The sequence below is a fragment of the Chiloscyllium punctatum genome, chromosome 26 (assembly GCF_047496795.1).
Source record: "Chiloscyllium punctatum isolate Juve2018m chromosome 26, sChiPun1.3, whole genome shotgun sequence".
NCBI lineage: Eukaryota > Metazoa > Chordata > Chondrichthyes > Orectolobiformes > Hemiscylliidae > Chiloscyllium > Chiloscyllium punctatum.
In genome coordinates this window covers 42,632,680-42,646,712 of record NC_092764.1, presented here as the reverse complement: position 1 = coordinate 42,646,712, position 14,033 = coordinate 42,632,680, and the positions used below count along the sequence as shown (strand labels likewise).

Sequence of the window (14,033 nt, the reverse complement as noted above, 5' to 3'; positions counted from 1 at the left end):
TGTTCTTCTTTGATTGATTAGTTCTGTGGGATCCTCTGCATCCACTTAAATAACAAGATTAAACCTTAGTTGAATTTTCTGAGTACTGTTCAATGGTCAATTCAGTGCAACACATGAAATTGCTGTTAAGGCAGCCAAGTGGATCAGGCTAAAGACTAAATAGTACTGCAGCATATTTTAAAGTTTTGTGTTTTGGACTATTGTGAAAAGCATCGAGAAGTCTGATAAATGAATTTTTTTTATATTTAACAAATGATGGAGCAATACACTTTATGGTGTAAAGACTACTGCTACAAGGGTACAAATCTGTCCTATAGAGAATGTTTCTTTATAATCAATTCTTCATAAACCTACTCCCAACAGGATGGAAATTTCTCAAAAGCTCCTGCCTCATATGACATGTCAAAGCCTTCAAATGCCAAGAAAATTGGACAATCGGTTTTTGCTGATTTTGGTAAGATTTCCTGATCCTTTTCCTGTGCTTTGCTTACAACTGTAGTCATTTAGATGAAGATTTTTTTAAGCCTAATGCAGAAACAATTGGACCAAGTTTACTTCACCAATGAGAAGCAAAATTGTTTTCTGATTTTATTTGATGAAATCCATTTTATTTGTATGCATTTGTGTTGTGTATGTTCTGGGCTGGTGGAAGTGGAGAGTAAGTTAGCTGGACAATTGTGACATTCAGGAAACATGGCATTATAATGATTGCTACATACGATCCTGTATAGGATCAAGGGTGGAGCTTTTTAAAATAAATTTTTAGCAGTACTGCAGTTCGAGCATAAGTGAACAGAGACATAGAACATTGAACAGTACTGCACAATGTGCCAAGCATTTATCTTAATCTAAGATCAACCTAACCTACACACCCCTCAATTTACTGCTGTCCATGTGCTTGTCCAGCAGTCACTTAAATGTCCCTAATGTATCTGACTCTACTACACTGTTGGCAGTGCATTCCACGCACCCACCCCTAACTGCATAAAGAACCTACCTCTGACATCTCCCCTACACCTTCCTCCAGTCACCTTAAAATTATGACCCCTTGTGACAGCTGTTTCTGCCTTGGGAAAGTCTCTGGATGTTTGCTCTATCTCTATGCCTCTTATAATCTTTATCAAGATTATCACCTTTATCAAGTCACCTCTTTTTCTTCTTCGCACTAGTCTGAAATGTCCGAGCTCACTCAACTTCTCTTCATAAGGCAGCATCCTGGTAAATCTCTGCACCCTCTCTAAAGCATCTACATCCTTCCTATAATAAGGCAACCAGAACTGGACACAATATTCTAACCATGGATTTATAGAGCTGCAGCAAACCCTCATTGCTCTTAAACTCAATCCCCCTGTTAATGAAAACCAAAACACCATACACCTTCTTAACAACTTTATATCAACTTTGGTGACAACTTTTGAGGGATCTATGTACATGGACCCCAAGATCCCATTGTTCCTCCACACTGCCAAGAATCCTGTCTTTAACCCTGTATTCAGCATTCAAATTTGACCTTCCAAAATGAATCACTTTGCATTTAACAAGGTTGAAATCCATCTGCAACTTCTCAGTCCAACCCCGCATCCTGTCAATGTCGTCTTGTAGCCTGCAATAGCCCTCTACGCTATCTACAACACCACTAACTTTTGTATCATCGACAGACTTACTAACTCACCCTCCACTTCTTCATCCGAGTCATTCATAAAACTTAGAAAGAGCAGAGGCCCAAGAACAGATCCCTGCAGGACACCACTGGTCACCAATCTCCAGGCAGAATACTTTCCATCCACCAACACTCGCTGTCTTCTTTCGGCCAGCCAATTCTGTAACGAGACAGCCAAATTTCTCTGTATCCCATACCTCCTAACTTGTTGAATGAACCTACCATGGGAACCTTATCAAATGCCTAACTGAAATCCATATACACCATATCCACTGCTTGACCTTCATCAATGTGTCTCGTCACATCCTCAAAGAACTCAATGAGGCTTGTGAGGCATGACCTGCCCCTCTCAAAGCCATGATGACTATCTTTAATAAAACTATGTTTTTCCAAATGTCAGACTGTCAGTTTTGGTCAGTTTGCTAGCGGCAGTGGAAGCAGATCGTTGTTTTTTCAGGATGCTAGTCACTCCAGTACTGAAGAACAGCAAGAGGATTCTCAGTCTTGAAAAGGATGCTGCTGTAGCAGCCTCAGAGCACTTGGGCCTCAGTATTAACATGCTTATGATAGGGCTTAGCAAAAGCCATGAAGGTTGTGCAGGTGCAGGAGAAGCATTTGAGCCATTTAATAGATTAGTGCAGTGCTGATTGAGGATGAGAGACAAATCGACTGCAGTTGCTGGAATCCAAAGTAGAGACATAGGAGGCTGGAAGAACACAGCAAGCCAGGTCACATCAGGAGATGGAGGTCAACTTTTCGGGTATACCTCTTCTTCAGAAATGGAGATGGGGGTAGGAGGAGCTGCAGATAAAGGGGAGTGGGATGGGTTTTGTTTGGGAAGAGGGACGGAGTGTTGAGGTAGTGATAGGTGAACACAGGTAGTGGGTACAATCAGGTTGGTCGATGGGAGGAATGAATCAACCAACCCAGAATTGACCAACTCATGAATTGGAAGATAAGTTGGAAGAACAACACCTTATCTTTTGCCTGGGCAGCCTACAGACTGGAGGACTCAACGTTTGAGTTCTCCAATTTCAAATAATCCCCTTTCCCATTTCCAGACTCCCTTCCAGCCCTTCCTCCTCCCCTTCCATTCCACCGACCAACCCTTCCTTTCAACTACCGACCAGATTCATTTCTCCCATCAACCACCCTGGTCATACCCACCACCGGAATTCACCTATCAATACTTCACCACTCTGTCCCTTTCCCAAACCAAAACCTTCCCTACCACTCTTTACCTGCAGCTCCCCCAGCTCACCTCCATTCCTGAAGAAAGGGTATACCCAAAACATTGACTTCTCCACCTCCTGATGCTGCCTGGCTTGTTATGTTCATCCAGCCTCCTGTCTGTCTCCTTCAACCCCATTCAGTCGACAATCTGCCTACTTTTTTTTTGAGAGGTTCCTAATCTCTTACCCACTCCTCGCTGATGCTGACTGCCTGTCACAGGTTGCTCACCCAATTTTCTCCAGGATATGTGTAGATTGTGTAGTCCAAAGATGTGCAAGTTAGTTGGATTGGCCATGCTCAATTACTGATAATTCAGGGATGTGTAGGTTAGGTGGATTAGCCATGGGAAATACAGGAGTAGGGGGATGCGTCTGGGTGGGGTGCTCTTCGGAGGGTTGGTGTGGACTTGTTGCGCTGTTTCCACTGGAGGGATTCTATGGATGCTGTTCTAGTTCTGTGTAGTTATGTTTACCTTTGTTCAGAACAATGAAATCTTGTGGCTTTTACAAAGTACCTGGGTTCTTGCTAAATGGCCTGTAGTGTTAGGTAAGGGGTAAATGTAGGGGTATGGGTGGGTTGCGCTTCGGCGGGGCGGTGTGGACTTGTTGGGCCGAAAGGCCTGTTTCCACACTGTAATGTAATGTAATCTAATCTAATCTTAAACTTGATATACTTTCAAAAATGTTACTGCCCCTAGCAAGGCCATGACCTAATTTTGGATGTCTGGTCCATGATCATAACCCAGAGAATGATTAAACTAAACGGAGTTTTTTCAAACTATAATTGGATCTAAAATGCTTTGTTAGATTACACAAGACACTTGACTGCTTTTTGGTTTTATAATCAGTAAAATTAATCTTCATTTTAATAAATTATACTGTGTACATTGATTTATCCAACAATTTTGGCATCTTAGACTTCTATATAAAGCAGCTTTTTGTCATTTCATATTATTCCTAATGCCCTTGAGCCTGCTCATTGTCTATCCAGTATTTCCAAGCTCTAATAATGATGTTTTAATGTGATTTTCTGTTCTGATGGATAGTCTCTTGTGCATGATCAGCTCCTTCGTATTTTCCTTAGCTAGTAGCTCAGAGCAAGACTTATGCTAATTATGATGCTGGATCACATGCAAGTGTACTCTCAACCTTTTATGATAATTTCTTTGTCATCTCCATTATAAACCTTCAGTGATATAATTGAATTATCCATCAACCAACTTGGAATTCAAAAGGTATCATCTGGAAAATTAAACACAATTTCAGGTTATTGAAACAGTTGATGAAGAAGGCGACAGTCTGAACCTAAACCATACTGTTCACTGTGGGTGCTATTTTTGACCCCAAATAAGATGAACTGTAATGAATTAAAAGTATAATTTTTGGTCACCCGTGAAATTGATATTGGAGGTATAACTTGTAGATAGTACACAGTGATTTGATGTTCATATTGCATTCAATGGAAAGGATAGTTGCCAGCAAAGTAATTTATTTGAATATAGTCTAAAGGGCTATTTAAGTCTATTCAGAAATAATTAGTACAAGGAAATTATATTTTCAAAGCAACGAGAAAAATAATATCCAGATGAGATAACTATTTGAATATTAGCTCCCATTGGGGCAATTTAAATCATACAATTGCCCATTTTGAACTAAAATATTAGATTAGATACTTGTACGTTAAAGCACAAGAGATTTGGGGTGGTGTATTAGGATGAATAGAAAATTAATTAGACAGAAAGCAAAGAGTAGGATTAAATGGGACTTTTTCTGAATTATAGGTAGTGACTAGTGGGTACCGCAAGGATTTGTACTGGGATCCCAGCTTTTCACAAAGTACATTAGTGATTTACATGAGGGTGCTAGATGTAATATTTCAAAATTTGGTGATGACAAAGTTCAATGGAAGGGTGAGCTTCAATGTGAAGAGGATGCAGAAATGTTGCATCGTGATTTGGAAAGGCTGAGTGATTGGGAAAATGCATGATTTTATATAAAATGAATTAATGTGAGGTTATCCACTTTGGTTGAAAAAATAGAAAGTCAGATTATTATTTGAGTGACTGTAAATTGGTTGAAAGGAATGTTGAATGAGTGTGACAATACTGTGGCTTTAAGAAATATATTTGTCCTCGGTTATTTTTTAAAAAGGTTTTAAGACAGATATGCAGGCCTGTCTGTATCAATCTAACACACAGCTTGTGAGGCCTTGTTTTTTTATAAAGTTGGAACAATAGAAGCAGTCTGAATGGATGGGGTCAAGCACCTCCAGAGCCAGGATGTTTCGTTTTAGATTTTCAGTAGCAGTTGTTGCTGGGGTCTCGAAGCCGTGTTTGGAAGCTGCAGTACATCACTGCCTACATTTGTTCTTGGGCTCACTCTCACTCTTTCCCTCGATGTCTCAGAGGTTTCTCTTGATGTTTTTCCTTTTGGACTGGAGAATTGCCTGTGAGACAATCTATACTTCTGAACTTGCCTTTGCCACAGGTGTGTTAATGGTGTGATGTCACCAACCCAAAGAAACCCAAACATATAAATAGAAAACAGGAATCTTCAGCATTGCTTCACCTGAGGCCCACTGAAGATGTTACCTAGGAGGGTAACAAAATGTCTCGAAATGGCATAGTTATTGTTTGGCAGATAAATTATCTATTATTCTGTTAAATTTTCCAATAGAACTAAATTATTCCAATTTATTTCTTCCTTCCTTTTTGTTGTATTTTAACTTAATGTGTGAATAAAGTGTGTTTTGCTTCAAATCAGGTAGTTTAACCAATCAAATTGCATCTGGAATGCAATGCCTGGTACTTGCCTTTAAAGGGAAAAAAAAAGTTAGGGTCCAGGCTTTCTACTTAATATATTTTGAGAGGGTTTGGTCTGGTGCATAACAATTGGGGGTTTTGTTGGGATTAAAATCTGTAATTGAAGATTGGGATTTAGGATTGTTGGACTCAACAGCAGTGAGTGGTGAGTGTTGGTGTTTTTTGTTATTTCTGGTGTTGAAGTTGCATGGTTTAAACAGGGGGTGCCTTGTGTATTGGCTCTTTCAGTCATTAAGAGTTTCTTCGGCGTGGAAGACACAATGGGAGTCTTGCAGAAAGTGAAGAAGGCAAGGCTTTTAAAATTGGCAAACAAGCTAAAGTTGGGGCTGCCTGTGTCTGTGAGGAAAGGAAAGTTAATTGTGGCACTTGCACAGCATTTACAATTGGAGTGCAATTGGAGTCTTTGGAGATGGCTAAAGTTCAATTGCAAATGAAGCAGCTTAAATTAAAGACAGTACAAGGGGAAAAGAAAAGGTGAAAATAGCCCTGGCAGAACAAGAGAAGAGAAAATGAAACAATTTGAATCGCAATTACAAGCAGAGGAAAATAATAGAGAAAGGCCCTCGCGGAACAAACGGAGAAAAAACAATGAAAGGGAGAACAAGAGGTTTTGAACTTGAGGTTGGAACTGAAAACTCAAAGTTGACTTAAAATGGTGGAGGTAGAGGCGAAACATCAGTATTGATGAAGCGTAATCCCATTGTAGCTAAAGGCCTGGTGGAGATCTGTTTAAATATGTCCAAGTGTTGCCCAAGTTCAAAAAGGATGTAGAAGGCTTTTCATTTCATTTAAGAAAGTGGCAAAACAAATGAAATGCTCTGACCATATGTATATTGATGATTCAAACAAAGTTGGTAAGTAGAACTAGTGAGGTATGTGCATCACTATTAGAGGAGGTATCCGGACAGTATAATGAGGTGAAAACTGATAGTGAGATCTCGTGTGGAACAGCAGAGAGTTAAGACTGCAAGATTAGCAGTGCAAATCACAGAAAACTGAGTTGGTTCATAAATCAATGTTTCACTTCTGACATTAATTTCAATCTGCGAGGGATAGAAATTGGGGAAAAGGAGAAATCCTTAGGTGATAAGGGAAAAGGTGATCTCATTGAAGCTAGTAAAAATAGCTTACCACAGGGTAAAAGGGAAACGCATGAAGGGAAAGACATGTGAAAAAGTCGAAGTGTTTTTCACTGCAATAAAGTGGGTCACGTGAAGTTGCAGTGTTGGTGGTTTAGAAAAAGCATTGGGAAGACAAACATGGGAAAACAGTATAAACCAGTATGTTTTGTTGAATTGGTAAAGGAACACACAGTGAAAGCTAAAATGTTGCAACAGACTGTACACCCTCATCAGGGCTTGCTTGAGTACCAGATCTCTGTAAAGAATTTATTTGCAATGGGAAGGTTTACTCATGTATGCCAGGAGGAGCAAATAAAGAATTTAAGATTTTAAGAGATACGGGACCAAGTGAATCTTTGCGAGGTGAGGGGATATGTAGTTCAGAAAGAGTATTGCCAGAAATGATGTAATATATGGAATTCATGGTGAGTAGAACAGTGTTCTATTATATAAAGTGAGGTTGGAGAGTCCGGTCAAAATTGGTGAAGTGATGGGAGTGATACGTATCATGATTGAAAAGCCAGTGGAAAATCAGGCAACAGAAATGTTCCAAGAAGTATATCATGGGATTTTTCCTGACTGTGGTAACAAAGTTACAAAGTCACAGGTGAAAGCAAGAAGAGAAATCAATAAAAATAAGGAAGTTGAAGTTCAATTATCAGAGACTGTTCTAATGGTTGAGAAAGAACAAGAAAAGCTGAAGGATAAAATGGATATTTTTATTTCAGCATGCATTACCTGTTCCTAGTTACCCTTCAGAAGGTGTTGAGCGGGCTTCTTGAACCGCAGCAGTCCATGTGAGATGTTATAGCAAATTATACAACTGAGTGGCTTGCTAGACCATTTCAGAGAACTGTTGAAAATTGCTGTGAGTCTGAAATCATGGCCAGTTGCCATATGAGGACAAATTGATTTGGTGAGGATTGTATTTACTGAGTTTAAAAGAATTAGGGGAATCTCTCAGAAAGCTATAAAATTCAGCAGGACTAGACAGGTTACATGCAGGAAGGATGTTCCCAATGGTGGGGAGTCCAGACCAGGTGTCACAGTTTAAGGGTAAGGAGTAAACCTTTGAGGGCTGAGATGAGGAGAAATTTATTAGAGTCATAGAACCATGCAGCATGGAAGCAGGCCCTTCAGAATCACTTGTCCATGCCAGCAGATATCCGAAACTCAACTAGTCCCGTTACCCGCATTTGGCCCATATCTCTCTAAACCTTTCCTATTCATGTACCTGTCCAAATGTCTTTTATATTTGTAATTGTAACTCCCTCTACTACTTTCTCTGGCAGCTCATTCTATTCCAGACACCACACTCTGTGTGGAAATAATTGCTTCTCGGGCCCCTTTTAAATCTTTCTCTTCTCATTTGGGGGAAAAAAAGTGCCCCCTAGTTTTGGACTCCCTACCCTGGGAAGAATTCCTTGGCTACTTACCTTACCTGTGCGCCTTATGATTTATAAACTCTATAAGGTCACCTCTCAGCTTCTAATGCTATGGGGGGGGGGGGAAGAAATGTACCAGCCTATCTAGCCTCTCCATGTAACTCGAGCCCTTTGACAACATCCTTGTAAATCTTTTCTGTACCTTTTCTAGTTTAACAACATTCTTCCGAAAGCAGAGTGACCAGAATTGTGTCCAGAATTCTCCAAGTGGCCTCACCAATGTCTCTTACAGCCACAACAAGACATCCCAACTCCTATACTCAATATTCTGACCAACGAAAGCAAGTGTGCCAAATGTCACCTTCACCACCTTGTCAACCTGCAATGCCATTTTCAAGGAACTATGAACTTGCACCTGTAGGTCCCTTTGTTCAACAGCACTCTCAGGACCCTACCATTAACCGTATAAGTCCTGCCCCTGTCTTCACTGAATTCGCTACCACAAAGTAGTTGAGACAGAAACATTGTGTTTCAAGGAGGTAGATATAGTTCCTCTGGCTAAAGGAATCAAGGGATAAGAGGGAGGGTGAGATTAGGGTATTAAGCTTTGGCCGTGATCATAATGAATGACAGAACAGGCTTGAGGTGTCAAATGGCTTATTCTTGCTCCTGTCTTCCATGTTTGTATTTTTCTGTTTCATTCTCCAGTGGAGCAAAACAAAGTGAAGGAAAGGTTCTCAGCTTTACTCAGATTTCAAACTGCTTTTGTACCGAAAACCTGTGGAAAACCTAGGGGTTTGTTCAGATCTGTGCAGCAGGGCAGTGGATTATGAACTATTGCATTCACCCTTCACCAATCACTAATTCTACCTATCTTCCACGCAGGTGATAAAGTAACAAGCTAGCTGCTTGGCGAGAAAAGGAAATGTGTAGCTACTGATAACTTGTCAGAAATCCACATGTAGCCATAAAGCAACCATGCAGTTCTAGATCACAGCCATTATAGTACCATAGGTTCAATAATCAGTGTCTTGGAAATCATTGTCAGATAGTTGTTTAATTAACAAGCTGTCCATAATTTCTTTGACAAGAGATAAGCAATTACTTATATAAATATGTAAGTTGTGACATATGCATTCCTTTAATGAATTATAGGGAAGGTGATCAATAGGTGATGAGAAGAGTTTCAGATAGTATTTAGATCAAGGAATGAGACATGTAATGTTGGGTTTCTTCTATTCAAAACTGAAGTATCAAGAAATTGAAATGGTAAGATAATTTGAGAGTAGGCCAGCAAGAGACATAAAAACAAATTGTAAACACTTTTGCAAGTTTGTGTATAGATAGAGATTAGTGAAAGAAAGAATGATACCTTCAGAGACAGAGAGAAATAGAATAACAATGAGAAATTTGGAAATGGCAGTGACGTTAAAGATTTTTTATATTTTACTTTACTGTAGAAGACACGAAAACATTCCCGAGGAAATGGGGAACCAAGGGTATTAGAACTTGAAAAATTTAAAGAGATCAGTAAAAGTAAACAAATAGTATTAGAGGACATTGGACTCTGGTACAAAAGTAGACTACTTGGCTCTTCAAATCTGCTTTGCTACTCGATAAGATCATGGCGGATCTAGTTGTGGTGTCAACTCCACTTTTATGTCTAACGTCCCCCCAGTACACCCTCTGTCTATCCAAAATTTATCCAGCTGAGCATTGAGTGAATTCAGTGACCCAGTTTCAAACGCTTCCTCAGCAGGAATTCCACAGACTAATAACCCACTGAGGATAAAGAAATTCTCTTCTCCATTCTCAAACTGTGTCCCTAGTTCTCGTCTCTCAAACGAGTGGAAAAATCCTCCTTGTGTCAAGTCCATTGACCTCGATAAGATCAATTCTCATTCTTCTGTAATCCAGGGAGATATTGGCCAAACCTATACATCCTTTCTTCACAAGATAACCCGAATGCCAGGAAATTATTGAACCATCTCTGATATTATACTCCTATCTGACCCTTTTTTTATCCAACTCACTTGACATGTCTAAGTTGGCAGCAGCAGTGGTGCTTCCAGATGAACGTCTTTGTGAAGCAAAGTCCAGATCAGGCTCAAGATGGAGGAACCCTCGCTGAATCCACAGGTGGATTTTGAGTTGATTCAGGGGTCAAAAAGTGACACATGGCAAGCGGGTTGCCTGCTTACGATGCAACTTTAGGGACTGAGTGAGTAGTACCAGGAGGAAGATGCAATATGATGTCCGTAATTTTGTGGTTTGTCAGGAATAGAGAGAAATCTGATATTATTGGAAAAGATTCTGAGGGACAGGATTGATCAACACTTGGAAAAGCAAGAGTTAATTAGAGATAGTCAGCAAGGATTTGTTGGAAATTGATCCTGTATGACTAATTCTGATGAGTTTTTTGAAAAGGTGACTAATATTATTAATGAGGGTTGTGTCGTTGATGCAGTTTACATGGACTTTTGTAAGGCCTTTGACAAGGACCAATATGGAAGGCTGGTCCAAAATGTAAGAGCCCATGGGATCCAGGGTAAATTGGCATACTGGATGAAAAATTGGCTTACTGATAGGACTCAGAGGCTGAGGGTTGAGTGTTGTTTTTATAACTGGAAACCTCTGACCAGTGGATTACCACAGGGATTGGTGCTGGCATTCTTGATGTTTGTTCTGTACATTAACGACTTAGAGGTGAATGCAAAAAATATAGTTTGTAAATTTGCAGATGACACAAAAGTTAGTAATGGTGAAGAAAATGGTATCTGGCTCTACTCTGATATTGATCAACTGGTAAATTGCACAGGCCATTGGCAGATCGAATTGAATCCTGATCAGTGTGATTTATTTTTGGAGGTCACACTGATCAATACACAATAAATGGTAGGCCCTTAGAGAGTACTGAAGACCAAAACAAGCTTGATGATCCCTGAAAGTGTGTAAAGAAGGCATGTGGGATGTGTACTTTCATAGGTGGGGTGTGGAATATAGGAGCAAAGTAGTCTTATTCCAACTTCATAAAACGTTAGTTCGGCCGCAGAGGGAATACTGTGTGCAGGTCTAGTCACCACACTATCCAAAGGAAGTGATTATGCTGGAGAGGGTGCCTAGGGAATTCACCAGGATGTTACCAGGGATGAAAAGTTGCAGTAATGAGGAGAGACTGAATAGGCTGGGTTTGTTTTCCTTGGAGCAGAGGAGTCTGAGGGGGAATCTGATTGAGGTGTACAGAATTATGACAGAGCAGATCATGAGACTCTTTTCACGGCAAGTGTGTCCAATACCAGAAGGTACATGTTTAAAGTAATGAGTAAGTAGTTTAGAGGAAATCTGAAAAAATATTTTTTCCACCCAGAGATTGCAGAAAAATGCAACTATTCTCTTAACATTTAAGAAGCATCAGGATGAAAGCTTAAATTTCTGGGCATTGTAGGCTATTGATGAAGTGGAGGTAATGGGATAATAGTAATTAGAGTTTGGCCCACTACATCAAAGCTAACCAACAAAGGGCTGCCTTGTTTCTATTCACTCGTGGAATGTGGGCATCACGTTTATTACCTTTCCCTAGGTGCCCTTGATAAAGTGGTATTGAGCTCCATCATGAACTACTGCAGTCCTTGAACTGTAGGTTGACCCACAATGCCTTTAGGGAGGGAATTCCAGGATTTTGACTGAGCAACTGTGAAGAAACTGCAATGTATTTCCAAATCGGGATGGTAAGTGGCTTCGAGGGGAACTTGCAAGTGATGGTGTTACCGTCTATCTGCTGCCTTGTTCTTCTAGATGGAAGTGATCATCGGTTTGGAAGGTGCTGCCTAAGGATCTTTGGTGAATTTCTGCTGTGCATCTTGTAAGTAGCAAACACTGCCGCTACTGAGTGTCGGTAGTGAAGGGTTTGAATGTGGTGTCAGTCAAGCGCACTGCTTTGTCCTGGATGATATTAAGCTTCTTTCGTGTTATTGAAATTGCACATATCCATGGAAGTAGGAGTATTCCATCATACTGCTGACTTGTGCATTATAGATGGTGAGCTGTCTTTGGGAGTCAAAAAGTGAGTTACTCATCACTGTACTCTTAGCTTTATAAGCACTGTGTTTATGTGATGAGTCCTGTTGAGTTTCTGGTCGGTGGTAACCCAAGAATGTTGATCATGGTGAATTCAGTGATGGTAACTCCATTGAATAGTGAAGGTTGGTGATTAGGTTGTTTCTTGTTGAAGACTGTCATTGCCTGACACTTATGTAGTATGAATGTTACATGGCACCTCTCAGCCCTAGCCTGGAAATGTCCAGATCTTGTTGCATTTGAACATGGACTTTTCCAATATCTGAGGATTCACAAATGTTGCTGAACATTGTGCAATCATTTGCAAACATCTCCATTTCTATTCTTTATGATCAAGGGGAGGTCACTGATCAAACAGCTAAAGGTGGTTGGGCCTAGGAGACTACCCTGAGGAATTCTTGTAGTGAAGTCCCGGAGCTGAGATGACTGTCCTCCAACAAGCATAACCATCTTTGTGCCAAGTATGACTCCGGTCAGTGGAGAGTTTGCCCCCCGTTGATTCTAGTTTTGCTAGGCCTTCTTGATGTCACACTCAATTGATTGCAGCCTGGATATCAAGGGCTGTCCTAATGAGGCTAGGAACAGAGTGACCCTGGCAGAATCCAAACTGGGCATCAGTAAGCAAGTTATTGTTGATTAGATGCTGCTTGATAGCATTGTTCATTTGTCCTCCTTTTTTATACTGGGCATGCGTAGACAATTTTCCACATTGTCAGGTGGTGCCCATGTTGTACCTATATTGGAAGAGCTTGGCTGGGGGTATAGCAGGTTATGGAGCGTGGGTCTTCGGTACTATTCCCAGAATGTTGTCAGGGCCGAAAGCCTTTGCAGTATCCTGTGCCTCTAACCGTTTTGGAATACCACATGGAATGAAGGGAATTGGGTTAAGACTGGTATCTGTGACACTGGAGACCACTGGAGAAGGCCAGATAGATCATTCACTCAGCACTTCTGGCTGACGATTGCTGGAAATGCTTTAGACTTGACTTTTGCACCAATGTGATGGAATCCTCCATCATTGAAAAAGGGATATTTGTGGAGCCTTCTCTAGTGCTGAATTGTCCACCACCATTCATGTCTGGATGTGGCTGGAGTGTAGAGCTTAGATCTAATTCATTGTTTGTGGGATCATTTAGCGCTGTCTATCACTTGCTGCTTATTCTGTTTTGCATGCCAATAGTTCCAGTCAAAAAGTGTGGTGCTGGAAAAGCAGAGCAGGTCAGGCAACATCCAAGGAACAGAAGAGTCGACGTTTTGGGCATTAGGCCTTCAGGACTGTTGGGGGAGGAGTGAGAGATAAATAGGAGGGTGAGCATGGGGCTGGGGGTAAGGTAGCTGGGAAGACGATAGGTTGATGCAGGTGGGGTATGATTGTGACAGGTCGATGGGGAGGGTAGCGCGGATAGATGGGAAGGAAGCTGGACAGGTGGGACAGGTCAAGAAGGCAGTGCCGATCTGGGATGAAGTAAGGGAGGGTTTATTTGAAATCTAATGAAGTCAACGTTGATGCCATGTGGTTGAACGGTCCCAAGGCAGACAATGAGACATTCTTCCTCCAGATGTCAGGTGGCTTGGATTTAGTGGTGGAATGGCCCAAGACTTGCATGTCCTTGGTGGAGTGGGAGTGGGAGGGGGAGTTGAAATGGTCAACCACAGGGTGTCTCTCCGATGTAGAGGAGACCCCGTCGAGAGCAACAGGCACAGTAGATGAGGTGGGTGAATGTGCAGGAAAATCT

At 41.0% G+C, this 14,033-nt stretch overlaps 1 protein-coding gene across 1 annotated transcript in view; it reads left to right on the top strand.

Moving 5' to 3' along the window:
* Positions 1 to 14,033, top strand: part of itfg1 (integrin alpha FG-GAP repeat containing 1) — a 251,148-nt gene that overhangs the window by 83,354 nt on the left and 153,761 nt on the right. Inside the window, exon 8 of the mRNA XM_072596239.1 lies at positions 364 to 454. Coding sequence (XP_072452340.1) covers positions 364 to 454 — 91 coding nt within the window. The remainder of the gene's footprint in view (positions 1 to 363; positions 455 to 14,033) is intronic.